General features: G+C 38.4%; 2 protein-coding genes across 2 annotated transcripts in view; one reads left to right on the top strand and one right to left on the bottom strand.

Annotated features, from left to right (window-relative positions):
* Positions 1-22,396, top strand: part of RTF2 (replication termination factor 2) — a 52,404-nt gene that overhangs the window by 13,338 nt on the left and 16,670 nt on the right. The gene's annotated exons all lie outside the window — the stretch shown is intronic.
* LOC141997457 (putative beta-1,3-galactosyl-O-glycosyl-glycoprotein beta-1,6-N-acetylglucosaminyltransferase 7) lies at positions 4,106-16,031 on the bottom strand. Its single transcript, XM_074969838.1, has 4 exons — positions 15,684-16,031; positions 10,066-11,101; positions 9,469-9,564; positions 4,106-8,405 (listed from the first exon to the last, which is right to left on the bottom strand). Exons 2-4 carry the CDS (start codon positions 11,039-11,041, stop codon positions 8,179-8,181), a joined length of 1,299 nt encoding a protein of 432 aa, XP_074825939.1. The 5' UTR covers positions 11,042-11,101; positions 15,684-16,031; the 3' UTR covers positions 4,106-8,178.

The raw sequence follows: 22,396 nt of genomic DNA, 5'->3' as shown, positions 1-22,396 counted from the left end.
GGTGTAACTGTATGTACAGTAGGACTTTTACAGACATAGCTTTGTCGGTTTAAAAACAAAAATCCCACCCCTAACTGACATAGTAAAATCTTTAAGTTTAGACCAGGCCCCCTATTTTGGTCTGCACTTCCTTTGATATGTGGTTAAGACTGAAGAACTTAGAGCAGAGTTGACTGTTCAGAAAAGAAACGCTGAAATCTACACTGAGATAGCTCTGATCCAGTTGCCTCATGCACAGAAGGTGAATAGAAGTTTAGTAAATAGGGTCCTTAGGGAGCTGGTTTCTATGCTTTTTGATAGTTAATGGTTTGTTTATATTGAAAGCAATAATTAGCTGTATTCCCCTGGTGCAGTCTTTTTCTTTGTGCAGTAGTGGATTTAAAAACTGAAGTGAATGTGAGAATATGAAGTAAAAAAGCTGTCATTTTCTCTAGACAGTATGTTCTATGATTAGTGATTGACTATTAGGAATACTGTTTGTTAATATCTAATATAGGCTGTCTCTTGGAACACAAGGGCTCCCACAATATCGAACTCTGGATTTTACCAATTCCCACAGAGACGTCTTGGAAGCTACATTCTAAATAGTGGCAATGGCGACAGCTTCTGTTGTGTAGCTGATGTATTTAAAGACATTCTATTTTGCTAACCTGTATCTTAAAGATAAGTGAGAACATATTCTCAGAAGAAGCAACTTCTGATGCAATAATGATCAGTGCTAGCATGGCTCTTGTGATTACACTGATTGCAAAGTTAAATGGATTTTGTGTGCGTGTGTAGGAGAAATGTAAGCTTATTACAGCATAACCCATAGGCCATGTGTTTGATTATGTGCCCTTTCTTCATATCCAGTATCTAGATGAATCAATCAGTGGGCAACCTTATATTTTTTTAAGGAGGAGAGGAAGGGAATAGTTTGAGTGAGATTTAAGGTAACAAAAGAAAATTCAGGTTGCCTCAGCTCGTTTCAGCGAGATACATATCGTACCATGTTCAGAGGCTTCTGAAATCACTAGCATTTGGAAGGAAGGAAGGGATGGCAGTTTTTGCATTTCTTTTCTGACAAGGGTCCCCCAGCACTGAAATAACTTCATTAATTCCCAGCAAATACCTTGCATGAAGCAAATCTCAAATATATTACCCATCTAAATTCTTCTGCTGTAGCTGGAAACTTTTTAAGTCCTGGTTTGTATTTTGTTTTGCTAACAAAACAGGAAAGAGTACAATAGGCAACTGTCAAGTGCTGCTTTCCTTTACTAGAGGCACTATGCAATGGTTAACATTTGAGAATTTTTTGAAGTTGATTTTACACAGTTTTTCCATTCTTCACACCTCTGTCTCCTACTGCTTTAGGATTCAAGTCAGAGCTGCCATTAAAAATGTGAAAGCTGTAGAACAACTACGGCTATGTGTACACTACACAGTTTTTAGTGACACGGCTGTGCCGCTACAGCCATGCCACTAAACGAGACACAGTGTAGCTGCTGTTTGTTGGCAGGAGAGTTCTTAGAACCTCTTAAAAGAATTTAGTCTCTAAGGTGCCACAAGTACTCCTGTTCTTTTTTTTTAAAAGATTTAGGCTCTTAAATCATTTAGGTTCTTTCGAAAATGTTACACCTTGTGTGTATTAAAATTTGCATCAGTTTTACCAAAGGTGTGATTTAAACCAATGAAAAACTAGACACACTCAATACAATTTAATCTGTTTTATATTAATTACCTTTAAATGTAATCAATTTAAGACAAATTGATATAAACCTGATTTGAATTGGGTTAAGATTGTCCACACTGCACTGGTTTAACTAAATCAGTTTTTCACCCAATTTAGAGTTAAACCAGAACGACTCTGATTCTAGAATAGGCCTAAATACTTAAAAAGCGTTTCATTTGATTGAGTGGTATACAGAACAGTATTTTTAAAAACCCTGGAGCTGCTGCAGAAAAGGAGAAAACAAATATAATATCAGTTAAGATGCCACACTTCTAAAATATCAATGGCAGGATATGACTTTAAGAGGAAAAAGAAAGGAAATGGAAGAACAGAAACATTTTTGGAGGGAGGAAGCACCTTTGGATGGTTTGATAACACAAAATGAGAAGGTTTCGAGGAGGTGTGTTCCACAATGCAGGATCCAACAGAACAGCAGCATGATTTCCTGTCAACTTCAGAAGGAATTGTGCGATTGTAAAAGAGAGGCTTTCAGTTGCACTTTGATCTGGAATCGTTCACCTACTAATGTTGCAAATAGCACCTCAGATTACTAAATTTGGAGTTTGAAGGAAGAAAAATTCCTGACTCGTTTTTTTTTTTTGGTCTGTCAGCAACTTGGACATGATCTTCACTTTTATACAGGCTGTAGCTCCACAGACTTTAATGGAGCTATCCTGACTGATACCAACTGATGAGCTAGTACTTGGCATATAATGGACATTTTCATTCTCTTCCTGTGTAGTCAGTCATTCTACTGTTTTTGTGTGAATGTTTCATGTAGCAATCGGGATGAAAAAACATTGTAAAAAAGGAAACTATTGCGAAGCTGCAGAGATTAACAGGGTGATTTAGCAACAGGTATAATAGCTGAAATTATTTTAACTCTGTTTTTTAGAAAATGGCTAGTTTTCAAGATGATAATGGTCATCTCAAAGGCGTTTAGTTAGAGCATTAGTACAAGTTCCATTAGTAAGTAGACCTTGATATAATCAGGGTCCAAAGCCATTAGGGTCTATGACTTTAAAACTGGGACTACTGATTTTTAATTTTCTCCTTTATAGCCACCAACTATAAGGCATACAGGGTGCACATAATGTGATCATGGTAGCTCAAGCCTTGGAGCAATTGTGTTGCAACATTCTGAAGAAACTGTGGGTGAAGGAGTAGCCACAATGAGAGGACTGACGAGAGGTTTACAGTAAACCAGGCTTGTCACTATAGTCTGTGGTCTGTGTTGCTGTTTTGAGGTCATCGAGTTGTGAAGATGCAATGGCACAACCAAAAAAAGCACTTTTTTTACAGTGTCAGATATGTTTCAGGCTTCCATGGGTGGGCCATAGGGTTGCCAGCCCTCCCAGTTTTACCGGGAGTCTCCCGGAATCATGTCCTATCTCCCAGGGGCCACTGAAGCCAAACTCAGAGATTTTAGGCACTGAAAGTCTAGCGGAGCAGCTGGGCTAAGGCCTGCCCTGCCCCTTGCCGCTCCCAGAAGTGTTTGGCATGTCCCTGCTGCCCTGGGGGGAGGCGCCTGCGGGTTTGGGCAGCACACGGAGCCGTTGCTGGAAGTGCCAGCCGCTTCTGGGAGCGGCGCGGGGCCAGGGCAGGTAGGGACCCTGCCTTAACCCCTCTGCCCAGGAGCCGCCCAAGGTAAGTGATCCCTGGTTGGAGCTTGCACCCCACACCCCCTTCTGCATCCCAACCCCCTGCCCCAGGCTCAGCCCAGAGCCCTGCCCCCACACTTTGAACCCCTTGGCCCCACCTCCCAGTCCAGAGCCCACACCCCCTCCCACACCCCAACCCTCTGTACAAGCCCAGTGAAACTGAGTGAGGGTGGGGGAGAACGAGAGACTAAGGGATGGGGGGATGGAGTGAGGGGAGCCTCAGGGAAGAGGCGGAGCAAGGGTGTTTAGGTTTCTGTGATCAGACAGTTGGCAACCCTAGGCCAGGCCATGGTCAAAAGTGAAATCAAGATTCTTAACTTGGTTATACCCCTCTGAATAACAGGTGGGGGGAGCAAATGGAGATGTGAGCCACCTCAGGCAGGCAATCACAACTTCATCAAGCACTCAATAGGAAGGCTGTAATACGTACAGTTGGCAATATTATTCAAGCATTCCTGCAGAGCAAAGACTCAACTTGAAGGGACCAAGGGGATTAATATGTATATTGGACAGGATGGGAGAGTGGGCAGAACCTTGAACAATGTACTTCTGTTCCATTGATTTGATAAATTAGCAAAATACAAGTTTCATTATGTTCTTCAAAACCATATTTAAGATTCTGTTTTTATCATTGCAATATATAACAGGCTCTCTGATACCAGGGGCATCTTTTTAAATATAATATTTTATCATAAGCTGTGGTAAGGTAAATGTGAATAAATAGAAGGTGGTGGTTTTATATGCCATCTTTTGCATTTCTTTAACATTTTATTTTGAAAATGTTTCATTTTCAGCAAATTTTAATACACTCTTGATAGAGTACTTTATTTGAAATAAGCTATTTGTGTATGTTTAAAAGGCATTATCTTGAAAACACAGCTGTTGCACATGTGCAGTAACTTTCAGAAGTGTTTCAAATGCCTTTCATCCATAGAATTAGTGCATCTCTGATACATTATACAGCATACTGTTTCCTTGTACATAATCAGATTGACATGATAGATTGAAGTTTATTGAGTCAACAGTTTTTAAAAGTCAGTAAATGCAGATTGACATGTGACTAAAACAACCCTGAACAATTTGCTGGTAAAAAACAATAATGTGCATTTAATAAATTTCCATAAATATGTTAACGCTGTTCTCAGCTCCCAGTCACATTAATGACTTGTTTTAAAATTGTGGTTGAAAACACTCAGTTAAAATACTGTTAAGGCTTTTACTTTAACGAGATTGTGCCAATTCAGAGTTAGGGATGAAATGTTTTTTTTAAACTGCCCTATTGTGTCGACATTAGATGACTTCTTGCCCTCCCCCCAATTTTTTTTATATGGAGAATTTTGCATTAAAACTATATAAAATATAGAAGAGCCATTTAAGGAAGGATCAGGCTCGACTCCGAACTTCTTGGCTTGCCCATTCTTAAATCGTACCTTAATACTATTTTAACGAGGTTTTTTTATGTACATATGTCAGCTGTAAACTAAATCTTTTTTCTCTGTTTTATTCTGTTAGGGCCAGATTCTGCTATCCATACACATGTTAATTGATTCCTTGCTATACAAGTAAACCACTAATTTAATTAATTATGGAGAAAGATATTTCTTATTGTGAATAAGGATGGCAGATTGGGTTGTTAACTTGCAAGCTATGCACTGTGAGTCCTTTATAGTGGCTCTAATAACAAAATGATGGTGATCATTACATTTTATTTTCTAAAACTTTGTGCAGAGCAGATAAATACACCTAATGTTTTATAATGGTATTTAAAGAGATGGTTCAAAGCTAATTTTGTTATGACTGATGCACGTAACAAAAATCCCTAGTTTTCAATCAGTCTAAACAAAGTGAAAAATGCTCTAATATTGAATGTTCTTGAGAAAAGGCATTTGCTAGTTTATCCTGTGACTCTAAACCCTGAAATTCATAAGATTTATGCTGCAAAGTATTTTTAAATAACTAAGTTGTATTCTGATTTTTTTATGCCATGGATAATTATGGAGGCAGAGTTTGAATTTCTTGATTTGCTAAATAAATAGGGAAACAGACGCTCAGTGCTTATGTTAAAGTTCTTTTCAAATAAACCATGCTGCCAAGAAACCGTTCAATAGTATGGCTCAGCTCCAAACTCAACCTCAGGAAGGGAAATCACTGTGGCCTTGGGTAAGTCACTTACCCTCTCTGTGGCTCAGTTTTTGCATCTGGAAAGGGGGGAATAATACTTTGCTACCTCACAGGTATAGGTCTGACTTGACATGAGTAATTGGACATGCGTGAGGCCTTATTTGTTGAGAGACAGGATTAGGGAGGTAAATGGATCATCAAGCTGGAAACAGAATGTCTGGACACCCAGGGAACCATTTACAATGGACAAGGTCATAATGGATAAGGTAAGCCTGGAATATAAAATGAGGTAAAAAGTCAGTAGTGTTTGGACAGTGCATGCTGTATAGGGGTTTGTTCTTTCAAAGTCACAGAGCCAACCCCAAAATGTATGATGCAGTGCAAATGGGTAAATTTAAATAAAAGAAGAGGTTTGCTGGGTAACTTTGGATGTGTGCCATATATCCACCCCTGACACTTGAGTCTGATCAACTCAGCGCAACTTTGCTGTATGCCTGACAAAGGAAGCTAAATGATGAGACTGGAGTTGAACTGAGTTTTTTGGGGAACCCCAAAATAGTAGTGCCATGACTTGGATCCGCTCGTCTAGAGTATGTAATGTATACACCCCTTAGTGTGGGGGTCATAAGCTAGCATTTAGGGAAATGGCATTAAAAGGGTTTCAGAATTTAAATATGAAGAAATTAGTACCATGCTAGAGAATGGGTTAAATTTAAGGGCGGCCCCTATAAACTCCCCAGAGAAATAATATGGGGAGACTGAGACCGAGTGAAAAAGGAACTCCAGAGAGTGGTATTAGATGATTTTAAAAGTGCTTGGCAAAGCATGGCAGAAGTCCATTAAATACCATACATAAATAAATAGCAGAGCACAGCAAAGGTCTATTGAATGCCTCTAAAATTTTCAGGAAGCAGGACCCATTGGCAGCCATAGAAAAAAAAATATCAAGATGGAAGTCTCTAGATGTGCAATGTATAAATAATAGTATGTATTTTATTAGGTCAAAATTCATTCTAGGTAATATAGGAGTGTATTTGGGGTTATGGGAATGAGGTTCCACTGCGCACATTTTTTTCCAGGGACACTGATGACTTGGATTTTATTAAGTGGCCTAAAAAAATGGAAGTTTCTCCAAGAGATCCCTTTCATCAGTGACATAGTCTGAATTGTTTTTTTTCTTCTGCTGATGCGGATTTCTTGCTCCGGGGAGAATGGGCTGGCCTGAGAACACCAACACACCCAAACAGACTTGTGCCCCATACTCCTGGTCGTTTCAGCGCAGGATTGGGGTAAGGCCTGCCAGGAGGGGCTTAAGGAGAGAAGAACTGCTTTGTTCCCCAGAACCAGTAGAGGAGTTCCGGGAAGTGAAGACAAATCCTTGCCCAAAACTATGTGGAATCCTTGCGCTACTGCCTCTGTTTGTTGGTTGTTCATAGGGTCTGGATGGGGACACCACCTTCCAGATGCAGAACAGTGCTTCCTTTAGTCCACAAATGGATTTGGAGATGGTGTGCATGTCCATATGTGGCTAGATATTCTCTGAACTCTACAGCTATGTTTAGGTGTTGGAAAGAATTGGGCTGCCTGCATATATCCTCAGGCACATACCCTGTGGAATGGAAGTATGGGCCTGTTGCCCAGTTTTCAGTTGCTCCCAAACCCCAGGTACTGTTTGTACCTTCTTGTCCTGTCCCTGCTCCCATTGTTTCCGAGTTCCATTCAGAGATCTCAGGAAAAGAGTGCGCCCCCAGCTCCAAACTCAACTAACAGCAGTTCTGCTACTGATAAATACCCTCCAGTGAAAAATATGCATGTAAGCTTCCACCAGAGCAGTGCATAAGTGATGTTGCCATGCTAGTGCATGAGCCAGGAAGTGCAACAGGCCATCAACAAAACAGTGGAATTGACTATATATAAAGTGCTGACAAATACACAAAATAAACTGAGAAAATAGCACGTGTGTGTATGTATATGTATACATACCACTTGACACTTGACTTTCAGTTTTAGAAATTTAGGCGTTACTTGTAACTCTATTAGGTTAAAAAAACAACTCCGTGAATGTTTTCAACCTACACTGTCCCTTTAAGACTAATGTACATAATCATCTCCCTTGATTCAAAATAAGTTACTTACTAGATATAGTTAGAGACCGCTTTAACTTTAAAATCTTAATATTTTGTCTTTGTTCAGTCTGTGCTTCTTATTTTCTGTTTCAGCAACTTGAATGGTGCTTTCTTCAGGGGCATATAGAACAATGATTTCCCCATTGAATGAATCATTTTAAGGAGTAGCTTGAATTTTCTGCTTCTCTTTGATAAGTCTCATATGTAATCATATGGTAGTTTATTCAGGTGTAGGGGGAAAAGCCACTTCTTCCCTTATTAAAAATTTGTCTTCTGATCTTCTTGTCCATATTCTTCAGAACTTTCTCAGAAGAAGTCTGTACTGAAGTAATAGTGGTTCTACTCTACTCAGTAATTAAGGGTTTCTTAACACCGTTAGGAACTTTCTTACAGTTTGTAGTTCCCAGAGATGGTAGCTGGTGAACAACAGAACAGGAGCTGGATTGATAATATCACCTTCCCTAAATATAATTTACATAGAGAACTCTGCACTTGTTAAAAGACATGTTGTTAATTTCTTCCCATTCTTTCCCCTCAATATTTTAGATGGTCAGTAGACTCAGACATTCAACTTCATGTTAAAATAGTTACTTTCCTGAAAATGCCAGTGGGCTTCTAGTGGGACTTCAGCTTGCTGCAGTACTTTAAGCCTATAGCGTCTCTCTAGGCAGTCCATAACAAGTGGATATGTTGTAGGCTCAAACTTGTTGGCAAATAAATTAGGTGATTCAATGATCCACTGTAAATCCCCCAGTCCATAGACACAAATATCTCGGATGTAATGACCTGCAAAGACAAAATGTAAATATATTAATTCCAAGCTGACTGAAATGCAGAAGATACACAAATGGGGAATAGTGAATTAGATGTTTTTTAAAATACTTTAAGGTGCTACTAACAAAGGACAAATAGATATATCTGCTTATGAAGCACGGTTCAAGTAAATCTAAAGAATATTACTGTTTAGTTACTTATAAAAACAAGGGGCTACACACTGTTATTGATTTTAGGCAAAGGGGTGTACATTGTACTCAGACTTGCTGCTTCAGTGACACATTGCAGTGCTTCATGTTGCTCACTTGACCTGTTGGTGGTCTGATTCCATGCTCTCCTCTGGGGTACAACAATCCATTCTTCTTGTTTTATCCTGTACCTAAATTTCCTCTATGCTTAGTTTATGGCAGTTGCAGGTTTAAATGAAAGTAGGTGATTGAATACTCAACCAGGGTCAAACTGCTCTTTAGACATCACTATATTTCTGCATTTTTGCCTATATTTCTGGACTGCACATAGGCCAACCCTGAGTTACCTTATGGGCACATGCACACTGACTCGTTCAACATGCATATTTGTCAAATGGATGACAAGTAAATCTGTTCTCTTCTGTTTAAGACTGGAGCTACTAAGGTTAGTGCACTGGATACACGTTCATTTAATAGGTGGGAATTATGTGAGTGTGCAGTGGCTTGTAAAAACACTAGTTTAAGATTTAATGCTACTGAAATGTAAAATGTGTGGAACTCTGTCATTAACTCAATTATAGAAATATCTTCTTAGTTGGGGGTTAAAAGAACAGTTTACTAAATAGGTACTGTAACAGTCTGCAGTATTCTAAGATATCGAAAGATAGTTGGACTGGGTATAAGAGAGTAATTTAGTATGGTTGCTTTTATTTTATACTTTAAAAAATAAAATATCCATGACTGAGACATTTCATGGATAATTATGAAACATAAGAATTATTCTGCAATGGATGTTAGAGCAAGTGCATCAATTTATCTGATAGTGGTATTTCATAAATACAGTGTGTTTTGAAAGGGCCTAGTTCTGTTTTCAGTTATCACATTACCTTTGCAGCCATTATGTGCAACTCCTTCTTGATCTTTCCATTTAATAGCTCGTATATTTCCTTCCCACTGTGCATTTGGTGTAGCAGCTGGAGCATCTAAAAAAAACAAACCAAAGCCAAACAGAGTTTTGTGGGTTTTTGTTTTTTTTTCCTATGTAACACAAATAATTTGGATTCTTTGAAGCAATCTTTTAAAAGTATTGCCTTATTGTTTCTTCATTTTACTGGTATTAAAAATAACAGAAAATGGAAGTATCTAATAGGTTTGCCCAATTTATTGCTCGATTAGAACAAGTCATTAATAGATGGGGGGTAGGGGACATGCTTAAAAGCTGCATTTTTCTAGCTCAGTGACTAGTGGTCTGCACTGCCATTTGTGAGACTTGTTATACTTCAAGATTCCATCTTTTATTTCCCAAACCATCAGGGATGTGGACACTGCAGTACATCCACTGAGGATGTAGGAAATAACCTCTGCAGGTGATATACAATGGCACCACTGGGTTCCAAAGGGAACCTCATCACCCTCCTGGGGTGAAATGTCATAATAATGTGGGACAAGGAGGCAATTCATGGTATAAATAACATGCGTCTTACCACTTAAACGATTCAGTGTGACCCAGTAGTGCTCATCTGGACTGTATGTGTCCTTTGACCATTCAAGCAAATCTTTTGCACGTACGTCAGTCAGTGTAAACTCCACAAACTTTCTAGTGAGTACATAGTAAGCAGTACCAAAATATATAGTTAAGTTATGTGGAGGATCATCTTTCATATTCTTGGTTGGATACACGTAGGATGTTCCTGAATGTACATATTCTTTGTAACTAAGATGCGTCCTATGTTTCATATGAGGAGGTTGGACCACCCCAGGAGTCATATTTTTATCATTCCATTTACTTTTGATGTACTGTATAATTTCTTTGTTCGTTTTGATGGGATAATCCTGGCCACACAAATTAATAACATAATTCCATTGAGTTTTAGCATTAACTAAATCCTTCATACAATTAATATCAGCTTGTAATCTTGAAAATCCTGCATAAACAACATTTTCTCTTTTTGATGAAATAAAAATGTTTTCAAAGCAGTTAACTAGTGTTTGCACTGCAATTTTATAATACCGTGGTGACTTTTCATCTATGTGTATGCAGTATACATTCTGAGGCAGATAAATGGCTCTGAGTAGTTTCACAAACATTTCTAACTCCTTATGAATTGTGATGATATATGCCAAGGAGAAGTTTCCTTCTTCTTCAGACAGTGGTCTTGTTATAAAATGCAGAGTCTTCAAGACTGTAGAGCAATTGCATGGAGTCCGTATGCAGTCAGGCATTTCAGGTTGGTGAATCATCTGACAAAAATTTCCAATTTGAGGTGCTGCACTTTTCCCCTCAAAAAGCGCTGAACAAAGCTCATCTGGATACACACCACATTCTGCTGTATCTGGGAAGGATTTTTGTTCACTTGGTTCTTTAGAAAATGTGTTTCTTACATAGATAAAAGTGAAGATGAAAATACAGAGGCCAATGCACATTAAAAATCCTGATTTTGTTGCATCAAGTTGGTTCATTTTTTGCTCTCTAGAAACTTTCTTCTGACCATAGTTCAATTAAACATACTTCAAAATTACCTAAAAGGAGGGGAAAATAGTGTTTTAATTCCTTTAACCTGTTAAAGGAATTGTGCATTTGTAGATGCAGAAATTGTATTCTTAGTATTGCATAGAAGTGCTAAATTTCACAAGCACCAATATGGGAAGGCAGTTAGGAATAAGTGTCACATTTTAAAATAAACTTTAACTTTGTTTCCCCCACCCTGTGTTCACCCTTATTGACAACAAGGAGCTGAACATATCCGCTGTTGCATTCTCCATAGATTCCAATTATTACTTACATTAGCTGTATTTTTGTTTTTTCTTCTGTCAGCCCAAGAGTTATTTAATATTTTAGTCTCTTTTGACAGCTGTTATTAAATGGATGCTCCTCTGACAGGAGTAGATAGGACATACCAGATATGTTTTGACAATACTAAAGCTTCATATCTCTCTCTGTGATATGTTTAGCTGTAGAAAAACTACTAAAATAAGAGCCAAAGATCACAGTATGATCCACAAAGGTATCTCTATAGTTTGTTTGTTACCATCATTATAATAAAAAGTGAGCCATGGTTCATTTGTTTTTTGTCTGTAACGTCTTTAAATTAGTGCTTTTGAATACAAAACCTAAAACCACAATGCATTTTCTTGTTTTTAGCTTACTTAAACCTATCCTTAAAAGACAATAGCTGTAATTTACTTTCTAACATGTATAGATCAGTCAATTCAGTTCTGTTACAGCAAAACGGTTTAGAATTTCATGTTTTATATGTGAATATATATATATATTTAGATACGTCAGATCATAAGCATGACATTACAGCAGTCCAGTCTCCCAAAGTCATTAATCCTTATCCTTGAAGTATTTGGCATAGGATATATAGAAAAGAAAAGACTGTCAGTTTCATTGAATCTCATCTGATAAATATTATTTTAGGACTTTTAAGTTTTACATGTAATTGTAAAGACAATTCATGCTTTCTACTGCTTTATGTAATACTTTTTTTAACCTCTATTTAAGTTAACTGCTTGTAGCAAAATATTGATATTTCACACATAAATATAGCATATTTTGCATCTGTCATCACTTGATATCAGAATTTTTCATTAGAATCTAATGAGCAAAGAAAATCAATGCAGTTTATTAACCTAGATCTTTTCATAGCTCTCTTACAATCTTAAGATTTCATGCTTTTGTTAAAACAAAAGTTTCTCATGTCTTTCAAATAGAAGGTCAAATAAAGTAATGTTGTTTTCTAGCTTCTAAAGCATTACACACAGAGGATAACACAACTCAACACAAATCAAAGTCGAAAATTGGAGATCTTCTATAACATATAATCTTTAAATCTTATTAGACTTTTGGCAAATAATATATTTATCATATTGTCCTTACTAGAGAGCTCAGGATTTCAAGCTGGAAGAATGTCTTATTTTTCCCCTTCAGCACATTAATCCATTTTCTGGAACACTAGACGGAAGATTCATCCATTTTGCTTCTATGCCCTAACTGTGCGTCAGTCAGCAGTACTCTTCAGTATGCACTGAACACGCAGGCCTAAGAACAACATCAGGAAATCAGGTCCCAGAAGAATATTTTCTTAGTGGCTCATAAGGGATATGTTTACTTTGTAAACATAGATATGCAAGCATGATTGTAAGTGAGCCCATTACATCTCTTGAAGCTGAACAATTCAGCACTCACACCAGCATCAACCTTTTCATGTTATAGAGAAAGCAAGACGAGAAGAATGTCTTTGAAAGATAGACAAGTGTTTTCACAGCAGAAATGAAATGTGACAGGCACTGGGAGTGTAGCCTGCTGCCAACTGACTAACATATCCAAGAATGGGTTAGTATAATGGACATTATGTACCCAGTAGAAGGGGTTACGGGGTGGAGGGTTTGTTACAGTAGGGTGGCATTGGCTTTGTCTTAGAGCCAGAAAAACTGTTTTATAATGAGTGAATTATTAAAAAGAACAGAGAAGTCACTCTGAATCAGTAAATGGTGGGATCTCTAGGGCATGTGTCACATGGGACATTCACTGTGCTGGACATCAGCATAAGTGTTGCATTGAAGGACAGAAAATGCAAAGTTATTAAACGATATTGAAAATCCACTAGCATATAAATTTTTATAGGACTGCTATGTATATGCTTTAGAATCAGCTTAGGAAATGCAACATCTCTGTAGGAGGAGGAATTTTTTTCTTAATGGATAGATTTAAAAACTGAGGAGTTACTGAGAAATCAAATTATAGTCTGTTTATTATTACTTATATTTAAACTGACTTTAAAACAGTCAAACCCATAAATAGCATCCTTTAGGGGGTTTTGCATGAGATTATTAGGACTTGGGTTTTTCTATAGTGCTTAGCACTGTAGTAGCTAAGCATTATAAAGAGTTTTGGTTTTTGTATAGTATCAAATATATATAGCACTTCACAAACATGTAAGAAGAGAAGATTCCTTCCCCAGTATATATTTCTTAGACATTTTAGGAATATGCATAATATTTTAATTCCAAATGTAAAAAAAATAAACAAATGGTGAAAAATCCACTAACATTTTTTCATGGAAATATTAGTAATCTGTTTTATTTATTGTAGCACTAACTGGCCTCAGTCAGGATTGGGAACCTAGTGTGCTAGGTACTGCACAGAGCAAAAAAAGTCCGAGGCCGCAGAGTTTACAGTCTAAGAAAGATAAAATGCATGGAAGGATTGAGAGTAGGAAGGACACAAGAGAACAGTAACAAGAATATACATAAGTTTTACATAGGATATATAAGTCAGAAGTCTCTGCTAACAATCTACCTAGATATCTTTAAATTGACAGTGTCCCCTTAGTGAAGGTGACTATATTTAGTTTAAAATTATAGTGATGGTGTCAGTGGTTTATTTTCACTATAATCTCATTTTTCTTGTGCCAGTTGTTACTTAATTTTTTTGAAGGTACTGCAAACTTTCTTCAATATGCTTACATTTAAAGGCAAGTAGAGGATTATGGTCAGGTTGAAATTCCCTCCTTTCTGCACAAGGCTTGAATAGGCAAGCTTTCTGTGGAAATACAGAATTCCAGGTCACCCATCATGAGGCCATGGGGCTAAAACACAAGCCCTCCACAGTCACTATACCAGCCTGAAAGCTGGAAAAACAGATTTTGCTCTTTCTATGCTTCTCAATGGGAAGTTTGGGCCACTGGATATATGAATATCCTGTAGCCCCATCTGACCTTCCAGGCAATATATTGAGCCAATATGGAGAGCCTCCTGCAAAGCCATTCTGCCCATACCTCCATCTGCCCTCAAAGGGGCAGTGTGTGTGGAGGACCTTTGCTCAAGCCCTTTGTACCTGGGTAAACTTGAATTTGCATATAGTAAAACAAAAATATCTACAAGTATTCATCATAAGCAAAGAGTTATCATGGTTATATACCTAATACTCAGAGTAGTTTGTTACATTATGGCCAGTACTTTCAAACTTAGGTACATATGTGTCTTGATTCAGAGGTGCTGAAGTCAATGATTATTTCGGGTACTTGGCACCTCTGTTTGGTATAAATTTTAGGTGCTGAATTCAGGCACTCAATTGAAAATTTTGGGTAATATGTTAAAATTCCAAGGTTTGTATGTGGTGACTTTTCTGGATTGTATGTGTGGGGGAGAGGGGGAACTATTGGTAGCATGCCACATCACTGTATCCCTAAATCAGCTACTGCATATGCACTTGTGTATTTCTTTAAAGTTAAAGTTTAGTTAAACTTTTTAGTTCACACATCTTCATAATTCAGTGAATCAAATGCCTTTAGAAGAGAAAATATTATAAAGAAAGTAAGGGGTTAAAAAGCACTTAACATGAGTACATATATATATTAAAAAAACCTTTGAAATGAAGCTTATCATCTGATTAAAGAGAGAGTTATACAACAGATGGTGGTAGAATTATATAGGGAAGTGAGCAATAAAATTCTAAAAAATGTTAGTCTAAGCCTGCATTCTGAAAGACAGTAATAGTAGTGAATGTCGCTTTATTATATCCTTGCTACTTATGACCTTTTTTTTTAAATAAATTGTTTTGAAACATCATCTATTCTGGAACTTATCCTCAAGTGAGGTAAATGAAAATTTTGCTAGATTGGACCCCAAATAAATACTTTCTTTGAAATTAAAATCCTTTTGACACTAAAAAGTTGAATACTGGATCCGTACTGACTAGAACATCAAAATGCTTTGTGAGGGCTAATATATTAGCTGTAATCTTCGTTTGTTTACTGCACAAAATTTTTGAGCACTGCAGTTTAATGCAAATGCTAATACAAAAGCTATAAAACACTGGGTTACGCAATTGTAAGAAAATGAGTTGTTTGCTAGAAACCTTAAATTGCAGTTACAAGATCTTGAATTTTATGAAGACTTTAAAGCTTTGATTTGTACATATAATAATCTTTCTTCGTAAACATACATAACAGGAACTGTATTTTTCAGACAAAAACAATATATTGAAAAACACTTAGTTTTAAGTGTAATGCTTTGGTCAAAATTAAAGCATTCTTTATAGTTCTCTTAAGGGATGTAGCAATAAATAAATCTTAAAACCCAGCTTATGGAAACTCACCTTGTACAAGAGAAGCCAGATATTTGCAGCAGAATTTAATAAAGAAATCCCATGTGTAATCCATTGTCCTTCGTGGAAAATTCAGGCTAAGTCCTTCATTTTGTTCCTTATGTCGAAATGTCATGTGAAATCAGTTAAATATTAACATGAAATGATTTACTGGTTAGTTCACTTAACTGCATAATATTTGTTCTGCAGTAGTTCCTTTAATGTTCAGAAGGAGCAATGTCCTCTAACGTAATAATGAAAAGAAGCTTGAGCTTCTCTGGTTTTGTTTTGTCATTGCTCTGACGCAGCCTTTTAAGGAAGTAAAGATCAGTCTGAGATCTGTAAAAACTACATTGTAGCTGATTATAAATAGTATTGCTGTGGCTTTAACCTCTGGGTTGCTATCACAGCACTGTGAATGATGTGGAAAAAACCTTATGCATCTCTTAACTCTTTGTCTGCTGAAACTTTCCAATTTAAGCAGACAACTGAGTATAATGGAGGGGTGTGTTTGGATTTCCATAGCAGCTTGAAGTTTAAAAACAAAACAGAAATCCTAGAAGAGACACTTGCCTTTCTTTGCATTCTCCTAATCTAAATATTTCCCTTCTGCTTTTATAAAATGTAACACTTGTTACATAAGTAAAAAGATAGTAGATAAGCCCAGTAGGGGCTGAGGAGCTTTTGGGTATGAGAACTACCTTGAGAGAGAAATACTTTGTTTTGTGTATTTGCCGTCTAAAAATAGTATGTGTGAGTAGATCTACAGCTGCACTTTTGTCACTTTGATTGAACAAAAAGTCTGTTGGTCAGAAATAAGTACAGAGATGGCCTAGAAATATCTTAAGGAATTGCTGCAGGCACTCCAAAAATGAAAGTTGCTGACTTCAAAGGAAGCTCTGTATACAGAAAGAAAAGGAGTACTTGTGGCACCTTAGAGACTAACCAATTTATTTGAGCATAAGCTTTCGTGAGCTACAGCTCACTTCATCGGATGCACTGTGGAAACTGCAGAAGACATTATATACACACAGAGACCATGAAACAATACCTCCTCCCACCCCACTCTCCTGCTGGTAATAGCCCATCCAAAGTGACCACTCTCCCTACAATGTGCATGATAATCAAGGTGGGCCTTTTTTTTTTTTTTTTTTTTCTTTTTGCAAATACAGACTAACACGGCTGTTACTCTGAAACCTTTGTTTTTACGGTTTCTCTTGTTGTTGCCCCCCCCCCCCCAAAATTTAATCATTTTGCCACCCAGTTAATTTTGCTGAACAACCTCCTTGATGAACAGTTTGGAAGAATTATGTGTTAAGACTTTTGTGGTGTATTTAGTCCTGTACATGATATAAATGACAGATGTCAGCCTCCTTGAGAGAGACTCTGGCAATCAGTCTTGCCGAGGCTCCTGGTCTTTGAAGTACTGTTTTGTATTGACCTAGAATTGAAGGCCGTGCACCCTGTGCAGAGCTGGGGGGCTCCTTTGCAAGAACGACACATGTTGTCTCTCTCGCAATACAGACGACATTCAGGCAGACTGGGTCAGCACAGTATTCTTGGAGGGAGTGTTCCACTGGTTGTCACTGTTGGGTGATCTGTTTAGTCATAGGATTGACTAGTGAAGACCACTCCAAAGAAAATGTTTCTCCCTAGAAGTTTGTTCAGCAGTAAGAAGTTAATCTTATCCAAATATATTTTCAGCTTTCAGCAAAGAGCTTGTACTTAGAATTAATTTGGAGGCCACTTCACCCATCTGAGGGCCTGTACGGAAAAGTGACTATCTACTCCTGCATGACTTTGGGTTACTGCAGAACTTGAAAAATTTATCAGGCACTTATCAGCTAGCAGCTTACTGGCCAAAGGGGCTAATAAAAAATGTGAGGAAATGGGGACCCACCAGGCAGATCCAAGAACAACATCCTAGTGAGAAACACAACCTACTTTTTCCCAGCTGCCATGAAGAGGAAGATGCTGGGATTCTTACAAGGGTGTTGTCCGCAGACTATTCTTGAGGATCTCTTTTGCATCAGCCTCTGACAAATCTGAAGCCTCTGCTCTTCCCCAATTGCTGTTTTCTTGCTCCTCTCCCTCGTTCTCCCCCACACACAAACACAAACTACATCATGAGGGTCTGTGGGCAAGGATTGACTACTGTGCCACTCCTTAAAAAATTGGGGGAAGGAATTCATAGAATCATAGAATATAAGTGTTGGAAGAGACCTCAGGAAGTCATCTAGTCCAATCCCCTGCCCAAAGCAGGACCAACACCAACTAAATCATCCCAGACAGGGCTTTGTCAAGCCAGGCCTTAAAAAACTTTAAAGGATGGAGATTCCACTACCTCCCTAAGTAATCCATTCCAGTGCTTCACCACCCTCCTAGTGAAATAGTGTTTCCTAATATTCAACCTAGACCTCCCCCACTGCAACTTGAGACCATTGCTTCTTGTTCTGTCATCTGCCACCATTGAGAACAGCCTAGCTCCATCCTCTTTGGAACTCCCCTTCAGGTAGTTGAAGGCTCCTATCAAATCCCCCCTCATTCTTCTTTTCTGCAGACTAAATAACCCTGAGGAGTTCCCTCAGCCTCTCCTTGTAAGTCATGTGCCCCAGCTCCCTAATCGTTTTCATTGCCCTCCGCCGGACTCTCTTCAATTTGTCCACATCCTGTCTGTTGTGGGGCCACCAAAACTGGACGCAATACTCCAGTTGTGGCCTCACCAGTGCCAAATAGAGGGGAATGATCGCTTCCCTCGCTCTGCTGGCAATGCTTCTACTAATACAGCCCAATATGCCGTTGGTCGTCTTGGCAACGAGGGCACACTGCTGACTGATATCCAGCTTCTCATCCACTGTAGTCCCCAGGTCCTGTTCTGCAGAACTGCTGCTCAGCCAGTCGGTCCCCAGCCTGTAGCAGGGCATGGGATTCTTCCTTCCTAAGTGCAGGACTCTGCATTTATCCTTGTTGAACATCATCAGATTTATTTTGGCCCAATCCTCCAATTTGTCGAGGTCACTCTGGACCTTATCCCTACCCTCCAGCATATCTGCCTCTCCCGCCAGGGTAGTGTCATCTGCGAACTTGCTGAGGGTGCAATCCATCCCATCATCCAGATCATTGGTAAAGATGTTGAACAAAACCGGCCCCAAGACCAACCCCTGGGGCACTCCACTTGATACCAGCTGCCAAGTAGACATCAAGCCATTGATCACTGCCCGTTGAGCCCGACAATCTCGCCAGCTTTCTATCCACCTTTTAGTCCATTCATCCAATCCATACTCTTTTAACTTGCTGGCAAGAATACTGTGGGAGACTGTATTAAAAGCTTTGCTAAAGTCAAGATATTGTACAAAGCTAAAATTATTAATAGGTATAAAAGGTACATTTGTACCTATTATTATTACCATAGCTCTTAGGAGCCCCAGTCTTAGACCAGGACTCTGCTGTGCTAGCCACTGTACAAACACAGAACAAGAAGGTGATTCCTACCTAAAAAAGCATATAGTCTAAGTAGTTGAGGTACAAACCCTGATTTTGTTATGTGGCAGGAAGAGAAGATTTTTAGTATAATGAAAACTTGTTAAAAATATTGGTACTAAAAAAGGCTTTTTTCTTATGTAATTTTTTTCATATCAATGCAATCAGCTCAATTCTAATTTTAAAAGATTTTCATTTATTCTAAAAGCTATTCTTCTTTTTATACTTTAAGTTCTGGCTACCTACTGAAATCAGAGTGTGTGTGTAGCTAGTTGTATCTTCTGTACCTATTGAACAATTATTTGAATTGTATAGGTATTAGACCTTCAGAATCTGAAATTACCATTTTTGTAGTAAAGTAAAATGTGTGTGTGTGTGTATCTATCTACATATCTGTAAAGTCAGATTCTGAAGGCTTTTGGATGCCTATTGCTCCCACAGTTGAAATAATTGTTTAATGTAACCATCTTAGATCAGGTAACTTCACAAATATATAGTTTGACTAAAGAAATTTAGACACATTTTATAATTAGAGTACTTACAGAAAAGGAACACAAATTGTGAGCAACTGAACTGTAACATTGCTCATTCTCGTGCCTATTTCCTGCTTGTATTCAGTGTCCTACCTTTCAGCAGTTACAGCTTGAATCATACGATCAGAATTGATTTGGCTGTGTGTTTATCCATGGGAATTTCCTTCAATTTTTCTTTGATTCGTCTTCTCTGCAAGATGTTTTAACGAGAAGAGAGGCAAAGTCAGCAGGTAAACGTGTTCAGTAGTGTTGTAGGCAGTTTCTGTTTCATCATCTAGATAGATTATATAAAGGCATGCCTTCTATTGTTCTGAGACAATACCTTTAACAGGAAACCTTATTGTCAATAGACGTTTTGCACAATCAAAGAAACTCAAACTTCAGAATCAGAAGGGATCATCATGATCATCTAATCTGACCCCCACATTGCAAGCCACAGAACCTCACCCACCCACTCCTGTAATAGACCCCTAACTTTTGGCTGTGTTACTGAAATCCTCAAATTATGATTTAAAGACTTCAAGTTACAGAGAATTCACCATTTAAATCTGCAACCCAAGCCTCATGCTGCGGAGGAAGGCGAAAAACCCTAAGGGTCTCTGCCAGTGTGACCCAGAGGAAAATTCCTTCAGACCCCAAATATAGCGATCAGTTGGACCCTGAGCATGTGGGCAAGACCCACCAGCCAGAAACTGGGAAAGAATTCTCTGAAGTAACTAAGAGCCCTCCCCATCTAGTGTCCCATTACCAGCCATTGGAGATATTTGCTACTAGCAGTCACAGCTCAGCTATATGCCATTATAGGCAGTCTCCTCATACCATCCCCTCCATAAACTTATCAAGTTCAGTCTTTGTTTGTTCTTGTGTCCACATTGGTGCTTAACTTTAACTCCTCTCCCTTCCTGGTATTTATCCCTCTGATGTATTTATAGAGAGCAATCATATCTCCCCTCGGCCTTCTTTTGGCTAGGCTAAACAAGCCATGCTCTTTGAGTCTCCTCTAATAAGGTAGGTTTTCCACTCCTCAGATTATCCTAGTAGTAGCCCTTCTCTACATCTGTTCCAGTTTGAATTTATCTTTCTTAAACATGGGACACCTGAATTGCACACAGTATCCTAGGTGAGTTCTCACTGGTGTTTTGTATAATGGTTCTAACACTTCTCTATCTCTACTGGAAATACCTTGCCTGATGCATCCCAGGACTGCATTAGCCGTTTTTATAGCCATATCACATTGGTGGTTCATAATCATCCTGTGATCAACCAACACACCCAGGACTTTCTCTTCCTTTGTCACTTCCAACCGATATGTGCCCCGCTTATAGCAAAAATTCTTGTTGTTGGTCCCTAAATGCATGACCTTGCACTGCATTTAATCCCATTTCTATTATTACAGTTTACAAGATCGTCCAGATAATCTTGTATGATATTCCGGTCCTCCGTTTTGGCAGTACCTCCCAACCTTATGTCATCCGCAAATTTTATTAACACACACTCATTTTTTCTGCCAAGGTCAGTAATAAAAACGTTAAATAAGATTAGTCCCAAGACTGATCCCTGAGGAACTCCACAAACAACCTCTTTCCAGCTTGACAGTTCACCTTTCAGTATGTCCTGTTGTAGTCTCCCCTTTAATCCGTTCCTTATCCACCTTTCAATGCTCAGATTAATCCCCACCTTCTCCAATTTAACTAATTTCCCATGTGGAACTGTATCAAATGCCGTAGTGAATTCCAGGCAGATCTACTGTATTTCTCTTGTCTAAAAAACCAGTTATCTTTTCAAAGAAGGTGATCAGGTTGGCCTGGCATGATCTACCTTTTGTAAAACCATGTTGTATTTTATCCCAATTACCATTCACCTCTATGTTGTTAACTACTTTCTCTTTCAAAATTTGTTCCAAGACCTTGCACACAATTGAGGTCAAACTAATAGGTCTATAGTTTCCCAGATTACTTTTTTCTATTTCTTAAAAATAGGAACTATATTAGCAATTCTCCAGTCATAGGGTATGACCCCTGAGTTTACAGATTCATTAAAAATCCTTGTTATTGGGTTTGCAATTTCATGTGCCAGTTCCTCTAATAGTCTTGGATGGAGATTATCTGGGTCCCCCAGTTTAGTCCCATTAAACTGTTTGAATTTGACTTCCACCTGAGATGTGGTAATTTCTGCCTCCATATCCTTGTTCCCATTAGTCATGCTACCACTCCCTCTAAACTCTTCATTAGCCTTATTAAAAACTGAGACAAAGTATTTGTTTAGGTGTTGGAGCATGCCTAGATTATCTTTAATCTGTACCCAATCCTCAATGCTTAGCGGCCCCACCTCTTCTTTGCTTGTTTTATATTTATTTATATGGCTATAGAACTTTTTGCTACTCGTTTTAATTCCCTTTGCAATGTCCAACTCTGCTTGTCTTTTGGCAGTTCTCACTTTATCCCTACACTTTCTGACCTCCACGAGAGAGTTTTCCTTGCTGATCCATCCCAGCTTTCATTCCTCGTAGGCTTTCTGCTTTCTCTTACTCACCTCTTTGGGATGCTTGCTCATCCAGGTTGGTCTGCAACCCTTCCCTGCAATTTTTTTCCCCTTGCTTGGGATACAGGCTTCAGATACTTTAAGTCAAAGTTGCAGAAACTAATTCCAAGCCTTCTTCACATTCAGATCCTTGAGTTCTTCAGTCAGTCCACTTCTCTAACGTGTTCCTTT

This window comes from Natator depressus, chromosome 13 (assembly GCF_965152275.1).
Source record: "Natator depressus isolate rNatDep1 chromosome 13, rNatDep2.hap1, whole genome shotgun sequence".
NCBI classification, from domain to species: Eukaryota; Metazoa; Chordata; order Testudines; family Cheloniidae; genus Natator; species Natator depressus.
This window is presented reverse-complemented; position numbering and strand designations above follow the sequence as displayed.